Source organism: Zootoca vivipara, chromosome 15 (assembly GCF_963506605.1).
Source record: "Zootoca vivipara chromosome 15, rZooViv1.1, whole genome shotgun sequence".
NCBI lineage: Eukaryota > Metazoa > Chordata > Lepidosauria > Squamata > Lacertidae > Zootoca > Zootoca vivipara.
Window position 1 is genome coordinate 10,477,679 of NC_083290.1, and position 25,438 is coordinate 10,503,116.

A 25,438-nucleotide genomic window follows, 5' to 3' on the forward strand; every position below is an offset into this window, starting at 1 on the left:
ATCATCACATGCCACTATGGGAGTGTTCCTAGCTACATGGGATATACAAATGTCACACATTTTTAGGACCTAAAAAGTCAGCAGGAGACCCTGTCGAGCATGCTGGGAAAAGAACCAGGTTACAAAACATCGCCCTCTAGTGGCAGCTACACTATTACTGCAGCTAGAAAAACTTCCCTTTCCACAGCACTTCAGCTTGCCTTTACAGACTAGGCCGAATGGAAGTGGGGACTCGCCTGGGTGGGGTTTGGGGGGGAGGAGGGGGCGGGATACGTCATGGATTGGGACAGGGTGGGGGGAATCACAGGGATGAGGTGGGGGTGGGGGAGGAGGGGGCAGGGTACGTCATGGATCAGGACAGGGTGGGGGGGGAATCACAGGAATAAGCCATAGCGTGGTCTAGGAACCACCTATGTGCTTTTATTTTATCATATATTAAATATGTATGCCAACCAAATCTTATATTGTGGCCCTCCAGATCTAACATTTCTTTTTCTTTCAATACTACCCATTCCCTCATCCATACTAATCCAACAGCTGCATGATACATCTCCAGATCCGGTAACGCAACCCCCCCCCTTTCTCTTTTATTGATTAATATTTGGTATTTAATTCTCAGTTTCTTCTCATCCCAAACAAACCTTGTTATGTCTCTCTTCCATTCTGTAAAACAGTTCCCCCCCCCCATATAGGTATTGTTTGGAACAAGAACATCATCTTAGACAGGACATTCATCTTTATTACCGAGATGCGTCCCCAGAGGGCTAGGTGTAGCTTATTCCATGATTCCATGCTCTTTTTAATTTCTTTCCATATCTTATTATAGTTGTCTTGATATAAATTTAGGTTGTTACTCGAAATCCAGATTCCTAGATATTTTACCTTTATTTATTTATTTCCAGATCTGTTATTTCTTGAAGTTTTTTATTTTCTTCCTTAGATAAGTTTTTGGTCAGCATGTTGGTCTTATGATAATTTATTTTTAATCCCATAGCTCTTCCATATTGTTTAATTAAATCTAAGGCTACAGGGATTCCTTGTTCTGGGTCTTGTGTTGTGATGATCAGGTCATCTGCAAATGCTCTGACCTTATAGGTGTTTTTTCCTAATTTGATGCCCTTTATCTTTTCTTCTTTTCTAATGTGGTGGAGAAGTGGTTCCAAGGCCAATATAAATAATAAAGGCAGATTTTAATGATAGAATATTTACAAATAGCGAAGCTGACGGGTTGGGTACGAGGAGCGGAGAAGCAGAAAGTTACAAGAGAGTGGATTATAGTTAGAGAATATTTTAATCATTATAATGACAACAGCCCCTTGCTGGCAGAACTGGAATGATATTTGTAAAGGAAAATGAACAAAATAATTAAGATGGAAAAAATAAAAAAGAAGGTATGGTAATAAAAACCTGTGGAAATCTAGGATGGAAGAAACTAGGTATAACGAACTAGGTTGGAAGTGCCGTGTTTCTCTGAAAATAAGCCACACCCCGAAATAAGCCACACCCCGAAAATAAGCCATAGTGATAGGCAGTTTAACCTTGTAGGTTAAACTGTACCATACTTAATAATTAAAAAAAGACATCCCCTGAAAATAAGCCACTGTGTTGTTGTTTTTTTTGAGGAAAAATAAATATAAGATGGTGTCTTATTTTTGGAGAAACACGGTATCTTATGTTCAAAGCTTGGAAGGGAAACTTTGGAAATATTTTAATTTTTGTTAGCTTGTGTTTAATACTTTTTCTTTTTCTATTAGTAGGTAAACAGTATGTATTAGTTACAGGTAGGTAGCCGTGTTGGTCTGAGTCGAAACAAAATAAAAAAATTCATTCAGTAGCACCTTAAAGACCAACTAAGTTTTAATTTTAGTATGAGCTTTCGTGTGCATGCACACTTCATCAGATACACTGAAACAGAAGAAACCAGACCCTTTCAGAAACAGACTGGAAAGAGAAGTTGCTGAATTGCAACTCATTAGCAAGCTTAAAACCATGGAGCCACCTGGAATGAACAGAGAGATAGGATTCTTATCTCATTATACATTATCAAGCTTTCCTTAGCACCTCAGCCCTTGCTTTCCCCCCGCAAGACCAATTGCAGTCATTAACAGTTATCTACAGGTTTACCACTCCTATCAGCCCATCACCCCCACCCCCCACACCCTCTGAATATACATAAGGGTCTGGTTTCTTCTGTTTCAGTGTATCTGATGAAGTGTGCATGCACACGAAAGCTCATACCAAAATTAAAACTTAGTTGGTCTTTAAGGTGCTACTGAAGGAATTTTTAGTATGTATTAGAATAGCCTTGAATATTGTGTTTGTACAATGTTGTACTTTTAAATGATTTTCATTAAAGAATTTTAATAATAATAATAATGGAATAAGCCACAGCAATGCATGGCCGGGCCAGCTAGTCCTCTTATGAAATGGTAAACATGCCTAGGATTTTGCTATTAGAATTTTGTTCCTGTCTTCACCCCCATCACACACACACAGTTAAAATGAACTCAAGTTTGCAGCATCTGCAGCACTAGAAATGTCACATCCTTAATCTACTAATCTGCACAGTGGTGTGGGAGGGAGAGGAAGCAGATACGCAGACGCACATTTCAACATAGCTCATCTGCTAAAATGGAAAAAAGGGGGGGCTGCTTTTGTTCATACATCTCTGTCACACAGTCCCAACTCATGCCAAAAAAATCACCAGGAACAGAGGTGGAGGAGAATTCTGCCAAGCACACTGTTACGATGAATGGAAGTTGGATTGGGTACGCCCTGTAAGGTGAGGACTGTTGAACCTCCAGCTCCTTCCATCATAATTCTAAAATTGTACACAGTTCTCTCAGGCCATCTTTTTTTTCCCCACTTGATTTGCTCATGTGTAGGTTTCTTTAAAAAAAAAAGTTGGTTCAGAAATGGCAAATTGAATGAATGGAACAATCTTTTTGAGTCTGCTATCCACTTGAGCCAACCATCTGCTTTCTGCGTCTCGACGTCTTCCAGGGGATGTGTAATATTGATTGGAATCTGGCTTTCTCTCTCTCTCTCATACATACACACATGAAATGTGAACCTTCTTTTCCAGACAGTTCAAAACTGGGATATAGCTAGGAACAGGAACGGAAGGATCTGTCTATTTTGGTTCTCATAGCTTCTCATTTCTACATTCTTCAATTCAGTTCCTCACGTTTCTACAGCAATTTATTTATTTTTATATAAAAACAAATTCACCAGGAACATTATTCAGCATGTTAGTGCGAATTTCTCTCAGTAAAAATCCTCCCCCCCTAATGTATAGTGTACATTTCTTCTAAAATGATTGTTTTTTTGTATGTTATTTTACTCATTTCTTTCATTGTGATGCACATTTCCCTCTAAAATATGCACGTCTGTGACACCTCTGGATCTGTTGTAAGAGGACAGGAAGGTGGCTGAGGACAGACTGAGCTTTGGTGCCCCATTCACCTTAATGGATGAACCTCAACTGGTCTTCCTTCTGATCTTCAACACAAAGTTACTGATGACACCACTTGCACAGAAAGTATTTTGCTTTCCTCTTCTGCCATAGTGATCAAGCACTTTCCTAGAACCTCCACCTGAAGTTCTTCATTTCCGAATGAAGCATTTTGTTTGATTCCAGACAATTTGCTCCATGAGAGAGATCCTGTATGCTTCTTCAATCAAAGGAAAACCATTGCACAGACAGTGTGCGAGAAAAATGTGTTTCAAATATACCAGGCTTTCTCAGGGGAGTTGTTCTTCCACCAGCAGCCACGATGACTCAGCCTACAAAAAACATTAACTCTACTCTGATGATCTTATCTTGCCCAACTCCAAGCTTTGGGGTTCATCTGTCCTCTTGTACACATGTGATGCTCTAATTTCACTTTTGTTTTGTTTTGTTTTGTTTCCAACACAGTTGGACAGGCTGTGCTAATAGAAATGGGAAAGTTCTCCAGCGTCTTCTCAGATTGAGCCCAGGGCTCAGGAGTGGGAGTCCCTTTCTGCCCACTGTCATGCAGTCTAATGGCACACCTCTTCTCCATTTATTTGAATGGGGACAGATACTGTACAGAGGGGTTGGATCACAAGGAGGAATGTCAATCTGCCCGTGAAGGACCCATCCCCTCTGATTTTGTCTTCCCCCCGCCAGGGGGGTGAAGAGAAATGAGACTCCCAAAATACGCTGCAGAGGCAAAATCAGAGGATGAGGGAGGAAGACTCATCTTATTCTGTCCCCATATCTTTAACCAACAAACACTTCTTTGTTTTAATTGTATTTGTTTTGCCAAAATCTTGCAATGGCATTCCTCTTTGGAAACCAGAGTTGAAAAAGGGTGAACACAACAGACAAATGAAGTACCGTAGGTGGCCATTGTGGCTCTTACACTTTTCTTCCCCATGAGTCATTTGAAAGTTGCTGATGATCTCGATGGACCGCTTAAAAGATTTGTCTGGCTGTTGTAGCAATTGAAATGTGCTGTGCTAGAAGATATATGATTTTAAGTGTATTTTTAATTGCTGGTTCTTTAAAAAAATGTATTTTATGGCATTACAACCTGTGTTACCGTGTTTCCCCTTTTTTAAGACACCGTCTTATAACTTTTTTTACTCAAAAAAGAACACGGTGTCTTATTTTCAGGGGATGTCTTGTACCTTAAGGCCTCCTTGGAGGGGCCAGGCCACTGGTTCGGGGTGCTGCTGGGCGCTCTGCGCGGCACCGAGGCGGCAGGCTGCTGGCGGCGGGGGGCAGGCCTCGGGCAGCTCTCCCCCCAAAAGAAGGGGCCAGGCGCTGCAGGGCGCTCCGAGCGCTCGGCGCTTCGGAGCGCTCCGCTCTGCAGCCGCCGGCCTCGGGCAGCCAAACAAAAAGAGAAGAGGCCAGGCGCTGCAGGGCGCTCCGAGCGCTCGGCACTTCGGAGTGCTCCGCTCTGCAGCCGCCGGTTACGGCGGCGGGGCGGCAGGCCTCGGGCAGCTCCTCCCCCCCCAAAAAAAGAAGAGGCCAGGCGCTGCAGGGCGCTCCGAGCGCTCGGCGCTTCGGAGCGCTCCGCTCTGCAGCCGCCGGTTATGGCGGCGGGGCGGCAGGCCTCGGGCAGCTCCCCCCCCCCCCCCGCAAAAGAAGAAGCCAGGCGCTGCAGGGCGCTCCGAGCGCTCGCTGCTTCGGAGCGCTCCGCTCTGCAGCCGCCGGTTCCGGTGGCGGGGCGGCAGGCCTCGGGCAGCCCAAAAAAAAGAAAAGAAAAGAAGAGGCCAGGCGCTGCAGGGCGCTCCATGCGTTCTCTGCAGCAACAGCAGCCGGTTCCAGGCCCCTCTGGCTGGCTGGGGCACTCGGCGGTCTCGCATGGAGGTATGTCTTATTTTCGGGGGGTGTCTTAGATCTCACTAATGCTAAAAAATGCTGCCATGGCTTACTTTCTGACTACGTCTTTAAAAAAGGGGAAACACGGTATATAGAATTCTAATTGCAATACAGCAAAATGCAATGGAAGAACTGAAAGAAGCAATAAAAATACAATTAAAAATCAAAACGTATATTTAAAGCAGACATGACACAAGACAACTGACTTAAGCTAACAGAATGCTGGCAAGCCACAGACCACAATTTGGGAACTTCTGCAATACAGCCCATTATGCACCTAAAGTACTTGTTTATGTGACAAAATCATCAGATGCATGCCAGTATGCAAATTCTATATAAATGAAGGATTGCTCTCACTCGTAATCCTTTCCTATTGCGTACAGCCAACATAATTTTGGTTCAGTTGGTTGAAAGCTCTCCAAGCCTGTAGTATCTGGGTTGGATCAGCTTTTTCAAGACTCCTGCTAGTCGCCAAATATCACACAGTACATCCCAACCCTTTTACTATTAACTGCTACACTCAACTCATGTTTGGAGTTTTAAAACTTTAAGAACACAAGAAGGAAGATAGCTCCAAGAATGGCAGACTATGCAAGGCCTCCAAAGTGCTAATGTTTCCATTCCATTCAAAGTAATCTAAAATAAGATATGGGCTGCATCTTTCACACTTCATGTGGAAAGTATCCACAATTAAACTATTGAAAAATCTGATAGTTCTACTAGAGCAGACATAGGCAACCTTGCCTCGCCAGATGTTTTGGAACTACAACTCCCATGATCCCTAGCTAACAGGGCCAGTGGTCAGGGATTATGGGAGTTGTAGTTCCAAAACATCTGGAGAGCCAAGGTTGTCTATGCCTGTGTACTAGAGATTGCATGGAAAGCTGGAAAGGATTGTTCAGCCACCTGCCATCTTTAAAGTGATTTATCCTCATCGTATCTCTCCTTGACATATCACAATGCTTGCTCCACCCCCTTCCCATCTCTTATGGAGAACAGCCACAGAATCATAGAATTGTAAAGTTGGAAGGGACACCGAGGGTTATCTAGCCCAAACCCTTGCAATGCAGGAATCTTTTCCCCAATGTAGGGCTCGAACCCATGACCCTGAGATTAGGACTTGCATGTTCTACCGACTCAGCTTTTCCAGAAGAGAGAAGATCTGCAATGGACAAAGGTCAATAGGAGCTCCACTGTCCCTTCCCAATTTCTCCACTTGTTTCTGGGAGATGTTTTCCGAATTCTCCAGTCATAAGACTGGCTGACACACCAATGTGATGAGTAATTTATAACCAGAATCTTAATGTGGGTAAATCTGAATTGACGGATTCTAGCTGGAAGGCCTGCAATTTCACATCATGCTGTTCTGCAACCAACCTGATGGGTAGTGAGGGGTCTCCAGCATCCCACCAGTCCTTCGGTGGGCTAATGTACATGCACCACAGTTCCCAACTGTATCCATGGGCTGAATTTTCATAGCGCTGAACCTCAAAGGTGTCCTGCTTGATATTGTCAATAGAGGGAAGAATGACTCTTTTCCGGTTTTCCTGGATCCGTGAAAGAACGGGCTCAGCCCTGAAAAGGAAAGCAAAACAGTGTTGAAGGACATAGGCATATCAATCCTAAGTGGGGTGGGAGATGAGACGAAAGACAATTGCTTCCGTTTTATTTATTCTACCTCTCACTTATTAAAAGAACTACCATGGATGGTCTGGGGTAAACCGAGCCTCCCCCCTATTGCTCCCCTTAGCCTTTCTGTATTCCCTCATGCACTCGAGGGTTTTATTCTTTTTCTTCTTCTTCTATACAAAAGAGAGTCCTCTTCCAGCACAACCGGGGCCAGGTACCTATTAAAGTTCAGGGCTGTATCTGAGACTATCCCTTGTGCCCACAGTATAGGGAGTTCTGCCTCTAAGAATCCCTTCCTGTCAAAGCTTGCCCCTTCCCTGAGGTAACTTTATGACACCCTGGGTCTGTCTGCCTGGCTCGCCCCCTTGGTGCACCCCAAAGATACAAACTAACAGTTCCACTCTTGAAGGAAATGTTGTCTTTTTAATGGGTGTCCTCATGAATGAGTTTCATGTACCTTGGCTGGAAAATAACACAGACGATTTTCTGATTGGCACTTTAACACTGGAAATTTTATTTCTCAAGAACGTAATGGTTGCTTTAAGGTATTCCTGTTGTACAAGCTTAGTTTCAATGGTAATAACCTTGTTACTCATATACTAGATCAGTGTTTCTCAACCAGTGTGCCTCCAGATGTTTTGGGACTACAACAGCTAGCAAGACCAGTGGTCAGGAATGATGGGAGTTGTAGTCCCAAAACATCTGGAGGCACACTGGTTGAGAAACACTGTACTAGATAACCTAATGACTACCTAACCTAAACCTACTCTCCTAGATCTTCTTTACAACCACCCTCACACTCCTGCGCCCCCAGTACCCTCTCAACTGACCAAATGGCTGTCCCTTCTCTTTAAACATTCAACCATTCTCCTCCCCTCATGGAATGTCCAGTCAGTCGACAGGGAGTCTGAGTTAACCCTTGATGGGTCAGGTTGATAAAGCTGTAACAAACAGCATAAAAACGTCACACAGATGAGAAGTGACAGCTGCTCCTTCGCTTCTGAAGGCCTACCTGCCCACATCGACGAGGGCAAAAAGGTAGGTGCTTGCGGATTACTGCAGCCGTGCCGTGGGGTTTCCCCCAGACAGACCCCTAGGAATGTCACACTCATCGCTGAATGACATAAGAACTTTGGACCGGTGAGTAAAACAAAATTCCAAATCTAGTACGGCAATAGATTCTGACAGGATATAAATAGAATCATCTATGCATGATATTTGCATTTGAATTGTAATGAGATGCATCAAAATTCCGACAACCTGCACAACCATAGGTATATGGCTGCAAGGCTTATTTTTGTGTGTGTTCAGGGGTTTTACACAGACTGCTTCAGGGAAGGTATTTACACTTGCTATGTCTACTCAGAAGCAAGCCCCATTGAGTTCAGTGGGACAGCCCCCCCCATTAAGAGAGTACAGAATTACAGCCTAAATCCGTATTTGGTGTTCATTTGCCTGATTTGATTTATACATCCTGCCCTTAACAGCCCCCTGTAGTCAACGTGCCCCAAAGCTTTCCTCTGCTTTTGTGAAGATGAGAGACCGTGTACTTGAGTCACCTTGAGATAACATGAAATGTAGGTAGCTAAAATGCTAAGCCCTTCAGCAGCATCACCCGCTGCTTTCACAAAGCATTTATGATGGTGCTCTCAGGATAATAATAATAATAATAATAATAATAATAATAATAATAATAACAACAACAATAATGCTTTTGTTTAAGCCAATTCTTATTGCGACTGTGAACACTGGGGGTGGGGGTAACTTAAGGAAGGCCACATTTGCATTACATTTTTAAAGGACTATTATACCACATTAACAGTTACAGAATCGGGGAGCTATAGTTTGTTAAGGGTGCTGAGAGTTGTTAGGTTAGTTGAAAGTTATGTGGAGACCCCAATTTGCCTCACAGAGCTACACTTTCCAGAGTTCCCTGGGGAAAGGGATTGATTGCAAACCATTCTAGGAATTGTAGCTCGGTAAGGGGAACAGAGTCTTCTAATAACTTGGGAACCATTGTTGTAGTACCCAGTAGTAGTAGTAGTAGTAGTAGTAGTAGTAGTAATTTATTATTTATACTCTGCCCATCTGGCTGGGTTTCCCCAGCCACTCTGGGCGGCTTCCAACAGAAGAATAAAATAATCTATTAAAGATTAAAAACCTCCCTAAACAGGGCTGCCTTCAGATGTCTTCTAAAAATCTGGTAGCTGTTTTTCTGTTTGACATCTGATGGGAGGGCGTTCCATAGAGGGGGCACCACTACCGAGAAGGCCCTCTGCCTGGTTCCCTGTAACTTGGCTTCTCGCAACGAAGGAACCGTCAGAAGGCCCTCAGCACTGGACCTCAGTGTCCGGGCAGAATGATGGGGGCATAGCTGCCAAGTTATCCCTTTTTTAAAGGGATTTTCCCTTATGCTGAATAGGCTTCCTCGCGAGAAAAGGGAAAACTTGGCAGCTATGGATGGGGGTAGAGACGCTCCTTCATTTGTATACCTCAGGGCGGTTCACAACATAAAACTACAAGATAAAAAACACAAAATGCATAATAAGAACAAATCAATAGCCCCCTTCCTCCCTTAAACTACAGTTCCCAGAATTCTTTGTGAGAAGTATTGACTATTAAAGTAGTATGCATATGATTCTATAATTCTACCCCGACCCCAACTTCAAAATCTTGGTAGAAGGTTACAGGTAGGTAGCCGTGTTGGTCTGAGTCGAAGCAAAATAATAATAAAAAATCCTTCAGTAGCACCTTAAAGACCAACTAAGTTTTTATTTTGGTATGAGCTTTCGTGTGCATGCACACTTCTTCAGATACACTTGAAACAGAAGAGTCAGACCCTTATATATATACAGAGGGTGGGTGGGAATGGGTGATGGGCTGATAGGAGTGGTAAACCTGTTGACAGCCATCAACAGGTTTACCACTCCTATCAGCCCATCACCCATTCCTACCCACCCCTACCACCCTCTGTATATATATATATATAAGGGTCTGACTCTTCTGTTTCAAGTGTATCTGGAGAAGTGTGCATGCACACGAAAGCTCATACCAAAATAAAGGCTTAGTTGGTCTTTAAGGTGCTACTGAATTTTTTAAAAATTTTGGTAGAAGGTGTGTGTTTAAATTTGGGGACACCTTCATAGCTTCCATTTGGTTCTGAACATCTACCTTGCACACATACATTGGGATTTTGAAGGGGTCAATGATCTTTGGAGGTCCCTTCTATATCTTATGGCTTTGAATAAAACAATGGATTCCCCCATTTAGACTCATATTCTCCACCCCCATAACCATCTTGGCTGTGAGACTCAGAAGACCTGCTCCTTGCCTTGCAAGCCTTTTCCCACCTGACTGATTCCATCTACGAAAGGTGAGGCTGCAGACCCAGGGCATCGAGGTTGAGCTTCCATGCTGCCCGCCATGAACCACCATTTTCAGGATCAGCAACAACAGCAGCAGATATGTTCTATGCTTATGGTGACATTTCATCACACAGAATCATAGAGTTAGAAAGCACCTCCAGTCCAAACCTCTTACATTGGAATTTAGAATCCCTTACAGGGATCGAACCTGCAACCGTGGAGCTGTCCGCACCATGTTCTAACCAACTGAGCTATTTATTCCCTTGCTAATTATGCTGTTCTAAATGCACGTTTTATATTTGACTTCCTTCTGTGATGTTCTATTTTGGATTGTTTTATTTGATGTAGGTTGTAAACAGCTTTTAGATTCCCCCCCCCAACTTAAAAATATAAAGCAGTATCGAAATGAAATGAATAATAATAAAAACAGCAACATAATCCAAAGCAAAGTCCTGCTCTCTGTGTAGTAAAACACAAGGGGAAATTCAATGCTCCATACATCAAAGAAGCCCTTTCAAAACATAGGAGCTCAGTCAATTATAGTGTCCTCCTTGCTCTTCCCGAGTAAAAAACCCAGTTCTGAAGAGCAAGTGACGAGCAATAATAGCATTTAGCTTAGCTCGGCGTACAGGTGCAAGCATTGAAAATAAGCCTTCTGAATACATCCTTCAGCTTTATTGTTCAAAGGGAGGCTCTGGTGACTCCACTCAAAATCTGTCTCTCCTCCACCTTGCTTGTTGTGTAGATATGCCACTATTTTACTCCTGGGTGCTTTCTGCATTCTTTTTCAAGGCACACAATGAAACATGCATTATAGGCTCACGTGTCACACATTTTTCAAGAAGAACAAGGGAGATGGTATTTTCTTTTTTTTCTTTTTAAAAAAGAAACATAACCTGTTTTGTTGTAAAAACATAGGAAGAGGAAGGGGGGGGGGAGAGAGAGAGAGAGGCAGCACTTCCCTTTCAGCACAAAGCCCTTTCATATAGCCTTGACACTCCAGAAGCAAACAATCTCCGCAAGTGCCCCTCTAGGCTGGGGTGTGTGTGTGTGTGTGTGTGTGTTGCGGAAGCATTTTGCAACATGTCATTGACACAAATTGGTAGTGAATTTATCCTAGACTGTCTATACAGTAGCGCCCCCGCTCTGTGAAATACCCTCCCATAAGATGGGGGGGGGGGTAGAAATAATAAATTATTATTAAATTATTATATTGTGCATTTCTCCTTATTAAGAACTTAAAAGAGTTTTATCCACTGCTAGACCCATTCAAGTGAATAGGTGCCACTAACTTAGACTCATTACTTTTAATGGCTTTACTCTGAGTAGAACTTAGCTGGTGACAATCCATAAGTATAGGCAATGTGCACGCACGCACGCACTTACACACACCCCTTTACGTGGGGGTTACGTTCCAGGGCACCACACGCATCTGTGAAGTCTTATCTATTTGAAACACCTCTGAGAAAAGCCTGCAAATACCCCGTTCCACCCCTTTTTGTGATGTTTCCGGGTCACTTCCGGGTTTGGCGCGGTGTGCATATGCAAGGCTGCATATTGAACATGTGCAAGGCTGCATATTGAACATTTATTTAAGTAGAGCCCTGTTGAATCAGGCCAATGCCCCAACTAACCCAGCACCCTATTCTCACAGGGGCCAAGCAAATGTCCACCAGAAGACTGCAAGTGGGGCCTGAGGGTACGAGAATTCTCCCCCTCTGTGATTCCCAGAAACTGGTATTCAAAAGTCCTCACTGCGTCATAGAATCATAGAATTGTAGAGTTGGAAGGGACCCTGAGGACCATGTAGTCTAGGCATAGGCAAACTCGGCCCTCCAGATGTTTAGGGACTACAACTCCCATCATCCCTGACCAGCTGTCCTAAATGGGGATCGAACCTGCAACCTTGGCATTATGAGCACCACGTGCTAACCATCTGAGCCATCTGGGATGTACATAGTACCTCTGGCAGTGGAGGCAGAACATAGCCACTGTGGCTCGTTCTTTTGTGGGGATTCCTGAATGATAATACTACCTTATCACTCTCTGGCAGGGCACTCTTGTACTATAGCACAACAATAGTGGGACGGAAAAACAACAACACCTGGAACATCAAGAATGCTTTGATGGTGTTTCCTGCTTGGCAGGGGGTTGGACTGGATGGCCCTTGTGGTCTCTTCCAACTCTATGATTCTATGATCTGCGTTATGAAAATTGGCAGGATTGCAGCAGAATGTGACAGGTAAAAGGTAAAGGTAAAGGACCCCTGACAGTTAAGTCCAGTCACAAACGACTCTGGGGTTGCGGCACTCATCTCTCTTTACTGGCTGAGGGAGCCAGCGTTTGTCCGCAGACAGTTTTTACGGGTTATGTGGCCAGCATGACTAAGCCGCTTCTGGTGAAACCAGAACAGCACACGGAAACACTGTTTCCCTTCCTGCCAGACTGGTACCTATTTATCTACATGCACTTTGACATGCTTTCAAACCGCTAGGTGGGCAGGGCTGGGACCGAGCAACGGGAGCTCCATTAGAAATTAAGCCAAATGTCTTCTCCAAAACTTTAGCAGATACAAACAGCGTTGAAAGCATGGCCTTGCATAACTATCCCAATGCCATCACGAGCACAAATGATCATGAAGGCACATTGATGTCTGGAGAAGCCCCAGGAGAAGCATTTTAAATGGCTTTTTGCTGCCTCCCACTTATTCTTAGTGTGGGAGACTTAGGCTAATGTAACTATTACTGACTTAAAGGGCAGGATCCATTGTTCCACTACCACAAATGTTCCATCCATGCAAACATTGCAGCTTGACAGGTGGTATTATCTTCCCTCTCTGCCCCCCTTCCCCGGGTTCTGGAGGTTCTCCCACGCACCCCAAGCCAATCTTAGGGTACATGGGGTGCACTGAAAGAAAATGGACGGAAAGCCCAGTTGCTTAAGCAGAGGTCCTTGCAAAGGGCTCTCACAGGTGGGGTACATTAGGTGAACCCCATCCAGCATGTTCCTGGTGTGAGATCATGAGGCTGAATTTGAGGCAATGAGGGGTAGAGATGGAGGGAGAATGTGTTCTTATTTTTACATCTTCATACAAGCCAACCTAATTTTCACTTCTCTGAATTCTGTGATACGGTTCTCCAACAACAACAACAAATGTACATATTATACAGAAATGCACCCAAAAATTCATGTATGAGTGAATATATATATATATATATATATATATATATATATATATATATATAAAATGTATTGTATTAGGGAGAATTGCTTGCCCAAATACATATATTATTCAAATGCATTTACAAATGCAGCCTTAAATGGAAACAGACATCCTGGTTGCCAAACAGTGGCTCTCAAATTTCAGCAGCGGCCTGTGTGATGCTAAATTTGGCGCCCCATCCTGCTAATAATAATAATAATAATAATAGTTTATTTAAAACCCGCCCATCTGGCTGGGTTTCCCCAGCCACTCTGGGCAGGTCCCAACAGAATAATAATAATAATAATAATAATAATAATAATAATAATAATAATGCGATAAAATATCAAACATTAAAAAACTTCCCTAAACAGGGCTGTCTTCAGATGTCTTCTAAAAGTCAGATGGTTGTTTATTTCCTTGACATCTGGTGGGAGGGCGTTCCACAGAGCGGGTGCCACTACCAAGAAGGCCCTCTGCCTGGTTCCCTGTGACTTCGCTTCTCACAGTGAGGGAACCGCCAGAAGGCCCTCGGAGCTGGACCTCAGTGAACAATGGGGGTGGAGAAGCTCCTTCAGGTACACTGGGCAGTATTGTTCTGGCACCCCCTGCAGTGTGACGGCTAGAGAGACTGCAGTGGTCACACTATCCTGAAAGCCACCTCCCTTTGCAGGATGACCAACACATTGTTCTGCTAATGAGTTAGCCCTGGAGCCTTAAGCGCTTCACGTACCAGCCTGCTGTGAACTCCACGTGTGCGTCGAAGAAGCCAGTGATCTGGCCCAAGGCGACCTTCCAGCCTTCGATGCGAGCTCGGATGAGGCCTTCCCTTTTCTGATTGCGGACCACCTTCACCAGGCCAGGGTATCGCTTGTTGACATACTCTTCCAGGGGAGCCTTCAACTCCTCTAGAATGAGAAAGAGAAACCCAAAGAACTGGAGTGACGCAGAGACTTTGGGAGTCAAAGCAGAAGCTGAGATGTTCTCCTACACTTTTCATCTGCCCAGTCTCTCTTTGACATTCCCCAAACCAGCCATGGCAGGCTACTATTCAACAGGTTCAGCACTCCACATCAAATAATATACATAGGGGAAAACCCCACCCATCTAATTTCTGTCTGATGTGAAGCTGTTAAAAGCACTGAAGTGTCACTACAAAAACCAAGGGAACATGCAAACTGAGGCTTAATTCAATTATAAATCACTGCTGCACCACAGCAAACTACTTCATTGCAGTTGAAGATGGCAAATTGACTGAGGCATGATTTTCATTCAATAATTAGATAAGACGGGGCTAATTTGAGAGAAGCACTAAATCAAAAGAGTTTTTTTCGTTCGGTGCACTTAAAAGTTATTTTTGTTCCTCACACAAAGTACTTCGCTGCAGTTAAGGCTGGGAAATATATTTTAAGCATTCTTCTGCTCCAGCCCTAAACACTCACCATTTCCATTAGGAAGAGCAGCATAGAAAATAGTTTGTATTTGATGCTCAACATTGGGGAAATCCAATTCCCCATTTTCATTTTTTAACTAAAACTGTAAGAGAGAGAGGGAGGCACACACAGCGAGAGGGAAGCCTTAGATCTTCAGAGGTGAAATGAGGGAGGTGATTTAGAACAGGCATCCCCAAACTTTGGCCCTCCAGATGCTTTGGACTACAATTCCCATCATCCCCAACCACTGGTCCTGTTAGCTAGGGATCATGGGAGTTGTAGGCCAAAACATCTGGAGGATGGGGATGCCTGATTTAGAAACTCGCCCATGTAGGAAGCCAGTTGCTACCAAGGCTGTAAAAGTAGCATGGAGAAAGCAAATAGGGAAAAGTTTGATTCCCTCTGTATGGGAAATGCACCCGGAAGACAAAAATGTATCAAGGAGTTAGTGATCTGACATGGTTACCCTTCCTGCCTCTGTTCCTTCTCCCTCCCTCGCTCTTGTTAAGGTTTTTGATGGTTTGAGAACAGTCTTCAATATCCTGAGAACGTAGGGAGGAGGTGAAACCCCAGCTTCCTTAATCAGTGGTGGAGGATAATGCCGGGTACCTTCTTTGATGTTGGACATTGTTTTGAGAAAGTGAGGCATTGGGTGGGGGTGGCTAATGGATGATCTGCACGTCTGGCAAGCCACACAGGCTATCTATAAAATCAGATGGTTTGGGCATAGTTTCTTTGAAGCTCGTGCATGGACTGATCAGCCATGCAAACTGAGGCTACCTGGGGGAGTCGCTTCGCCGCTTCTTGAGGGCTTCCAAGTGGCAGGTGGGAGTGCTTGCTTGGTATGTATACATTGCTTGCTGTTTGAGAATAAAATTTTTAATCTTCTCACTCACTTGTGTATTTTGCAATGCTTCTGAATCTCATTTTAAAAAACAAACAAACCCTTGCCTTGGGCAAGACACCCCTCTCCCACTGCAACTCAAGAGGCATTCAGTGAAGCTAAATGTTAGGAGATTGCAGACAGAACAATTAAACTATGGAATCCACTCCCACAAGAAGCAAGCGATGACCACCAATTTGGATGGCTTCATGAAGATTAGTCAAATTCACGGATGCTATTAGCCATGACGGCTATGTTATATGAGATTTTTTTCATTTTTCTTTTTCTTTTTTCTATATCTTTTCTTTTTCTCTTTTTTCTTTTTTCTTTTTCTTTTTTAAGGACATGTATGGATGGAGGGCTGGGTGGACATCCTTCTCTGCCCTCTCTCATCACCCTAGGGCCCACTGGTGGCAGAGGTGGGCTCAGAGGGAGAGGAGGGGGGAGGGGATAAACCCAGCCACAAAATAGACCACCTTCGACTGTTCTCTCTGCATAGGGCTCTCTCGTGGCAGGGGGGGCTGTGGGGGGAGGGCGGGAAAAGGTGGATGAATTTGATTTGTCTGTTTTGTTCTATTTTTGTAAAACTAATAAAAATTATTATAAAAATATATATGAAATGGTTCATATGGGTGGGAAATTGGCTCTTTAGCTCCTGCATACCCCACTTTCTTCTACAAATACTGGTGTGGGGCAGGAATCTCACTGCAGAACTTCAGGAATTATTCCAGTTTCTCTTTCTCAGAGTCTACTGCTGGTAAAGACATTTGCAAGGTCAACATGCTTTGGAGATAAGTGGCAAAGCAGCCTGCTACTTCAAGAGAATGTAGGAATAAGAAATAAAAGGAGTGGTAAACAGCAGAGTGAAACCTCATGGGCTCAGGCTGAGATGGCGTCAAATGAAATGGGTTCATGGCTTGCACTTTGAATGCGCAGACTTCTTGTGTGTGCAAATAAAGCTGTATTTGCAGGACACAGTCCCCCCCCCCCACGCCACACAGCCATTGCCCCCCGTTTATTGCTCTGCCTTTTATGCCAAAGTGAAGATGCAGGAACAAAAGGGGGACGTCAAAGCAGCTGCGTGGCAGATTCCCACTCTGCTCCTCTAAACGGAAGTCACTTCCCTTCTGAGAAAATTCAAAGAGGCAGAGATTATAAATTGTCTCTAAGTCCCATAAGGCTGGTGTTGGGTTTCTTCATAGCATTGTTTTGACATAAGGCAATGCCATTAATATTTCAAAGTGCAGGCTTATGGCGCAGGCTCAGCACCACTGAAGCTGCAAAAAAACAAGGTTTAAGTTGTTCATGAAGGAACAGGAGGCAGCTGAAAGTAGAATGCAAGCAAGATAAGTGGGAGTTTGCAGCGCAGTGGGTTGAATTCCTGGCACCTCCAGGTAGGAATGGGAAAGAACAGTCTGAAAGACTGGAGTGTCCCCTGACAGCCTGGCTCCATCTGTGCTATACATTTAAGCATCATTAAACCACTTCACACCATCATGGCTCCCCCTCCCAAAGAATTATGGCAGTGTTTCTCAACCAGTGTGTCTCCAGATGTTTTGGGACTACAACTCCCATCATCCCTAGCTAGCAAGACCAGTGGTCAGGAATGATGGGAATTGTAGTCCCAAAACATCTGGAGGCACACTGGTTGAGAAACACTGAATTATGGGAACTGTAGTTAGTGAAGGGGCTGAAAGTTGTTAGGTGGCACCCTATTCCCCTCACAGAGTTACAATTCTGAGATTCCACATGTAGATGGATAGATTGTCTAGAAACTGTAGCTCTGTGATGGGAATAAGGGTCTAGAAACTGTAGCTCTGTGACGGGAATAAGGGTCTCCTAACAAATCTCAGCACCCTTAAACTATAGTTCCCATGATCCTTTTTTTTTTTGGAGGGGGGGAGCCACAACTGTTTAAAGCTTTCAACAATGAGACGATATATATTTGCCTGGCTTTACTCAGAGAATTGGTGCTACATTGCATCTATTGAGGTTACACTCATTAAGAGGCTGATGAATGTAATGTAAACGAACAATAGAGAGCCCAAACTACAGTTCCCAGGAATCTTTGGGGAAAGCTCGGACTGCTTTCTTAAATTTTTTGAAAATGTATTTATTTGGTTTTTCAAATTAAAATTTTACAGAGATATATCAAATATAAATCACAGAAACAGGATTCCAAGGAATCTCCTGGGCTTCCACCCTCCCCTTTGTGGGTCCTATTATTAATCAGTTCCTCCCACATCTTTTATGATGATCCAAATCCTTTACCTCTTCCATTACGTCCATAATTCAACCTTAAACTACAAGTGATATTCCAATCCTACTAACGATTTTAGCTGTTGACAGTGGTCTTTAAGATATAAATTCTCCCCGTTCCTTATTAAAATTTTGGTCTTCATGATTTCTGACTCTTCCGGCCATTTTCGCCATTTCAGCATAGAAGCTAGGACTGTTTAAAGTGGTGTGAGACTGCTTTAAATGTATAGTGCAGATGGGGCCTTGGTTGGCTCTATTTGTCCGTCACTCTGGTTCCATGCACTGTTTGAACTCCCTGCCTCCCAATGGACCCCAGCCACCACTGCTGGGTATGAAATTCCCACACCCAACCCACCAAAGTCACCCTTTCAAGCTGAACAAGTTCGGCTGAGGGTTTTCAGTTCAAATGCCTTAACACAAGATGCCCTATCTAGAATTTCCCATGCAACTGAATGATCCACAGATAGTCTACATTTTATTGATAGCATCTGTGGCACCAGGCATGGGGAGGAGGGCAGATATATACATAAGGAAGTATATATCAAATTTACCCTTCTCGTCCCAAAATGAGCTACTGCTAGGAAGGATGCCCCTTCCCTCAACACCTGGTGCTTCCTAGTGGATTTCTGGATGGCCAAGCGTGTATGATTCATGAGGCAAGGAGATAAGGGGGCAAAATAAAGAAGTGTGGTTTGAACACAAGGGAGTGCCAGGATGCTATGAAAGGCAGCGGACAGTTGCGTAACTTGCAGGTAGCTCTGGAGCATACCTGCCAAGTTCCTGCCGGAAAAATAAGGGATTGGCAGACCGGAAGTCGCGCTGCGGCCATTTTGGAAGTGGGCAGAGCAGCATCGGACGTCGCTTCTGAGCATGCTCCGCCCAGTTCCAAAATGGCCGCCGCACCAGAAATCGCTTCTGCGCATGTCCAGAGACTCCAGACATGCACAGAAGGAGCCTCCCCAGACCGGCAAGTAAACTGGGGGAAAAACAAAAAAATCTGTTTTTCCAGCTGGGAACGGCTGGAAAAACGGGGGTTTCCCGGGCAATACGGGAGACTTGGCAGCTATGCTCTGGAGTCCAAGTGAGCATCCAGTGGAGGCTGGTCCATTAGGGCAAAGGGTGACTAATTTGAGAATGGCCTGCATGTGTTGTCCTCCAAAGGTATTAGCTCACTCACCTTCGTCACTGTTGTCATCTACGAGAATTATCTCCTTCAGCAGGTGAGCAGGTGTGTGATTCACCGCACTGTGCACTGAACGCAGGATGACCGACAAGGCCTCGTTCACGAAGATAAAAATAATAGAAATCTGCGGGAGATCCTTGGGGTATTTCAGCTCTTTACACCTGTAAGGCAGAGAAGGAGCGAAGCAAAGTTAGCCAAAGACTTAGGACTCAGCTACACTAGTCAAAAAACAGCGTTCTGAATGCGTTATAAACATGCAACGCCAGATGGCGCTGGGGAGCAAAAAAATATCTAGGTGATTATCCACAACCTTTTTTTATGTTGTTATAACAATTTCATTTCTTACTTATTTATAGCGTTTTTTCCCCTGTGTGTAGATCAACCCTTAGAATACTTTCTACAACCACCAGAAGCAGAACATCCACAAGAACTGTTATTGCATTGAACCAGGGGTGAACAGATCGGCCAATTTGTTTCCATGTCACTTTTGCCTGTGTCCCCCCCCCCACAAGTCTGTTCCAATTTTGAGCTAATCTGTTGTTGGTTTTTTAATCTACATAGAAATTTGCATTTAAATACATATTTTCCAAACCTATTTTCTTGCAAATTACACATTTGAGCAGGGAAACTGCATCAGAACATTTGGGAAGGGCAAAAGCCGGAGGAGAAACTGGATTTGAATCTGCACATTAGTCTGAGAGATACAAATCAAGTCAGTTCCTGTCTGAAATCATTGCTGAAATCTAATTCCTCAAGCATCCTGGGAATGACCTCCTGGGCTTCCCTCCTGCATGGTTACAGGATCAGGTCCACCAGTCAAGCAGGGCTTGCTGGTGGAAGATGTCTGGGAGATGAACCAGATGTAGAAGACTTGGGGAGAGACAACGCTGTTGACGAAGCTGGCTTGTTTCCACTAACCATAGGGATAATGAACCATCATTTAAGTTCCTATAACATGCTAAAGTACATCAAGCATAAAAGAGAAGCAGAAACCTTCCATCTCCTCAGGGCTGCAGTGGATGAAAGGAGAGTACATGAGCTTCAATGCTGCTCATTCTCCTACCACTAAACTATGGTTTAGCACAGGCATCCTCAAACTGCGGCCCTCCAGATGTTTTGGCCTACAACTCCCATGATCCCTAGCTAACAGGACCAGTGGTCGGGGGAGATGGGAATTGTAGTCCAAAACATCTGGAGGGCCAAAGTTTGGGGATGCCTGGTTTAGCATGACATTTAAAAGCAGTTCAATGAGTTCACTTCTCACCCTGTGATTTAACTTTGACCGAACTCTGAAGTAGGGCAACTCTAGCAACTCACAGATAGATACCACGGAACAGGAACGGACCCTGTTAAGTAGCAGCAGATGGAATGCGTAGATACTTCATGCTGCAAACTGTATAGATGTAGAATCCTACATGACGGGTAAGAGCTGTTTGACAGTGGAACAGACTCCCTCGGGAGGTGGTGGGCTCTCCTTCCGTGGAGGTTTTTAAGCAGAGGATGGATGGCCACCTGTCATGGATGCTGTCAGGGGCGTAGCCAGGATGAAAATTTGGGGGGCAAGGGGTGGGGCCAAGGGGCGGGGGGGCCACAGCGGGGCAAGGAAAGCTCCCTTCTCCCTTGCCAGCTTTCCCTCCACCCGCCCCGGCGATCGCAGAGGGGGAGGAGGGGATCGGAGTAGCCCGATTTCGGGCTGCTCCGACTCCCTCCTCCCCCTCCTCAAACAGCAGAGGCGAGGGGGCGCCAGGATCAGCCCGAAATCGGGCTGCTCCGATCCCCTCCTCCCCCTCTGCGATCGCCGGGGCGTGTGGAGGGAAAGCCCCAGAGCCGCGCAAAGCGGTTGCCTGGCTTTCCCTCCGCCCGCCCCACAGCCAGCCAGGGAGAAGAGAGACGGCACCGGGCGGGCAGCGGGGCAGGCTGGCCACAGCGGGGCAAGGAAAGCTCCCTTCTCCCTTGCCAGCTTTCCCTCCACCCGCCCCGGCGATCGCAGAGGGGGAGGAGGGGATCGGAGTAGCCCGATTTCGGGCTGCTCCGACTCCCTCCTCCCCCTCCTCAAACAGCAGAGGCGAGGGGGCGCCAGGATCAGCCCGAAATCGGGCTGCTCCGATCCCCTCCTCCCCCTCTGCGATCGCCGGGGCGTGTGGAGGGAAAGCCCCAGAGCCGCGCAAAGCGGTTGCCTGGCTTTCCCTCCGCCCGCCCCACAGCCAGCCAGGGAGAAGAGAGACGGCACCGGGCGGGCAGCGGGGCAGGCTGGCCAGCGGCCCTGCTTCTAGGGGGGGGCAATTGCCCCCTCCTGCCCCCCTGCCTACGCCCATGGATGCTGTAGCTGAGATTCCTGCATTGCAGGGGGTTGGATTAGATGACCCTTGGTGTCCCTTCCAACTCTACGATACCCACTAGGGTGTAACTATTAACCTCTAATGGCAAAAATGGGGACTAAGGAGAACGTTGAGGGGGGTACCTGGTAGGTTTTATCATATGTAACACCATTGCAGCAATGCATCTCTCAGGCACCTCCACTTTTTCCACTTATGCACTAAACTAGGTGCCCATAAACATATTTCAACATTTGGCTTTTGAATTACGGCAAGCGTTGCTGTGGCTTTCTGAAGCAAAGCACCTCTGGGGATTCTCCCCAACAGTTCTATGTGCCTCTTATGACTTGTGGGATTAAAGACCTAAGCAGGCAAATGGCCTTCCTGGTTATAGAGATAAACAGCATGCCTAAATTGGAGCCTCCTTTGAATACTGTTATATTGATGGAAAGTCGCCTGAACTATGCCAAACTTTCATGGAGCAGGCCTAGCTACTAGCAGCAGCAAAGGCAGCTCAGTTTTAGCAAGTTAATAAATTTCCTTAATGCCTCCACTTTGCATCCCACAGAGATTTCTGGTACCGTATTAGAATAAAGGAGACAGAAGGACGAGAGTGTTTTGCCTGGAATAGCTTCAGAGCTCACGTTAAGAATTCTTTTAAGTGTTTGCCATTTTAACAGAGAGGCGTACTACCACCCTCGTTTGCAAGCAAATTGGTGTGGCAGAAAATTCCCATATTCAAGTGGTCAGGGATGCTTCCTATATAGTTGGCTTAATGACATCAGAGCACCAGAACATTGAAAGCCTGGTGTAATGTGGATTAAATCTTCACATGCAGATCTGGAGAACCCATTCCAATCAGCATGGGGGTGCTTCTATAACAGGGGGTGCAATGGCCCCTTTGAGGTCTTCCCCACGAATCCACTGAGCCCCCCACTCACCTTCCCCTTGCTCATGAGATGTAGAGGATAGCTTCCTTTCTCTCTCTGGAAAAGTACAGAGAGCTGAAGGAGGAACTTAGAAGAATAAACGCTCTTTCCCACTTCCTCTTTCATCTTGGTGGTCTCCAAGGCGCAGATTCACTTTACTGGCTCTGATTTTTACCCAGATCCCTTGGGAAAGAGTGCATGCTCTCTTTCTGTCTTGTGAACTGAGACGGAAGGAGGCTGAAAGCAGAGCCAAGCACAGTGTGGCTTCAGTGGCCAGCTCCTCCTGAGCGCATGAAAGGAGGAGCCACTAGCCACTGAAGACTCACCGCACTGGGCTCCACACTCAGCCTCCTCCCAACGATGTGATGTCATGTGCATGACATCACATGCGCACAGTGCACAAAGCAGGTTCTCCCATAAAGGAGAGCATGGGTTGCGGAAGGGTTAACAAGGCATCCCAGGGGTGGGAGAGGTGGGTCAGTTTGGATGGCCACATGTGTGATTGGTGGGTGTGCTGTTGCTGGGGAAATTGGCTTGTAGCGAGTGATTGATTGACAGCCTTACCCTATATATGCCTGGAGAGCAGCTTCAGTTCCACTTTTGCTGCTCGCAACGAATCTCCCGCCCGCCCTTCTCTAATTTTAGGTGTCTTTGCATTGACCTTGCTGCGCCTGTCATGGGGTCGCCTGTTTTGGATCAGGGGCCTGGTAGGAATTTTGCCACTTGGCTGACTGGCTGGTGCCAGGTGGTTTTTGCCTACTACGCTTGTAAGGTTGGCGGTTAGGCATTGGTTCATATTGGATGGTTGAGGGGTACGGATTTGGTTGGGCCTGCTCCTCATGGTTGCTGCTGCCTTTAGGGGTATTCCCTTAAAGGAATCCTGGGGCTCTACATGTTAGTCCATTTATCCCTGTTAGGGGCCAGGGCCGCGCATGAGCCTCGGGGAGCATCTGAGGGATGAGGTCAAGGGCTTGGGCCCCTGCCCCAATCTCTCCCAGAGGGTGCTTACCTACTGGCTCCCCTACTAGGCTAGAGGGAGTCAGATCTGTCCGGGGGGGGGGGGGACAGACAGCAAGAACCAATGCCTAAGCAACCACTCACATTCAGTTGTATTTAAATAAAGTTGTGGCCAAATCAATGCCAAAAACCTTAAGCTTAAAATATTGTGTGAGGTGTGAGTTATTGGGGGGATGTCTTGGTACCTCGGCACGCAATGGGCTGGTCATTCTTGGGCACAGCTTGGCACCTCTGGCCACAGCTCTGCCAAAGCATATGTTGGATAGCAAAGGTCTCCCGTTTATGAAGCAAGGCATTTGTAAATTGGAAAGATTTCTAGTAAATAAAAACAACAATGCGCACCACCAATTGCCACAAGGTGTTAGCGGTGGAGAGGCAAGCCCAAAATAACCTCAAATCACCCAGAAATGCAATACAGCTTTTGTCCACCACCACTTACTCTTCATAATAAAGAGCTATTTGCCGGGTTGCTTTTGATTCTCAGATGAAAACAACCCTCTTTCAAATATCCATTCATACCCAGAGTGTTAGTTATTGCTTCGATTAAAGCAGCCGAGTTGAAGGATGCTTGATTAATTTCCTTCCACACAAACACCGAGATCAACCAGAAAATTAACTGAGCTGTGCATAATTACGTGGAGCGTCTGAGAAGACGTTAAGAGAGAGAAACTTCAGAGTTATATTTATGAGACGTCCCTTTCCCAGCTTCCCTAAGCTGAACGACATGCTTTGATTTAGATGCTTATTTTCCTTTGTGCTTTGCTCGTTCCTTTACGCCTGCCACCTTTCAAAAGGAAGACATCCATAGGAAGTCAGTTTATGTGTAATTTATGAAGCACCAGGTAAGAAATCTTTCCTCTGAACAAAGACGCTCCTCTCCCCAAAGACTTGATGATGAAATCCTTTGACAGAGTTGGCAGCAACAGAAGCAGCGCCAGAGTTACGTTACATGTAAGGACAGATGAATCTGGCCGTTTCAGATACTCTCGGCTCCTCCTTTTCTCAATCTTAAATTCAGTGCTCCAGTTTCGCAGCAACTTACAATTCCCTCCCTGCCCAAAAACACTCCTCATGAAAATTCATCAGCATTCTAGCAGGGATTTTTTTCTAAACATACCCATTTTTGTACACAGTTTGGACTAACATACATATTTTTGCAAATAACTTTCCTTACGCTTTTTTCATTCTATTCTCATCAAGGTACACACTTTTTTGCACACCGAATACATTATTTTGTGTGTGCAGATCAGCTGGTTGGAGAACTGCATCGTAAAATTCAGGGAAGTGCAAATATTGGCTCCCCCTGAGTAGGAAGAAAAGACTTTCCCATTCAGGGCGGGGTTTTCCCTGTGCCATTTTGACTCTCAGTCTAAGCTGCCTACAGCAGGCATCCCCAAACTGTGGCCCTCCAGATGTTTTGGCCTACAACTCCCATGATCCATAGCTAAGAGGACCAGTGGTCAGGGAAGATGGGAATTGTAGTCCAAAACATCTGGAGGGCCGAAGTTTGGGGATGCCTGGCCTACAGGTATCTGCACATATTTTGTAGGCTCTCTTCAGGCCAATTCATGCATTCAGGGCAAATGCATGAAGCCCCAACATGGGTGGGTGGGTGGAAATTGGCAAGCCCCGCCACTAACATCCCAGTGCATGCTCAACACCACACACAAGAGGTAGGAACTCTTGACTCTTCTTGTGTTGTAGTAGACAGAGCTTTGACCTGATCTACGAAGACTGTTATCATGTTCTTATGGACCAGAAGGTTCAGGGTAACCCTAGAGTTTGCAGTATTAAAAATATTTTAGGGAGGTGAGAGTCTAATGAGGACTGAGCATGCTCGGTGGCCAGTAAATGCCAAGTTGATGTGAGA

General features: G+C 45.3%; 1 protein-coding gene across 1 annotated transcript in view; it reads right to left on the minus strand.

The window, feature by feature from the left end:
* Positions 1 to 25,438, minus strand: part of GALNT17 (polypeptide N-acetylgalactosaminyltransferase 17) — a 128,844-nt gene that overhangs the window by 45,151 nt on the left and 58,255 nt on the right. Inside the window, exons 3-5 of the mRNA XM_035139012.2 lie at positions 19,302 to 19,468; positions 14,283 to 14,457; positions 6,731 to 6,928 (exon numbers count right to left, since the gene is read on the minus strand). Coding sequence (XP_034994903.1) covers positions 6,731 to 6,928; positions 14,283 to 14,457; positions 19,302 to 19,468 — 540 coding nt within the window. The remainder of the gene's footprint in view (positions 1 to 6,730; positions 6,929 to 14,282; positions 14,458 to 19,301; positions 19,469 to 25,438) is intronic.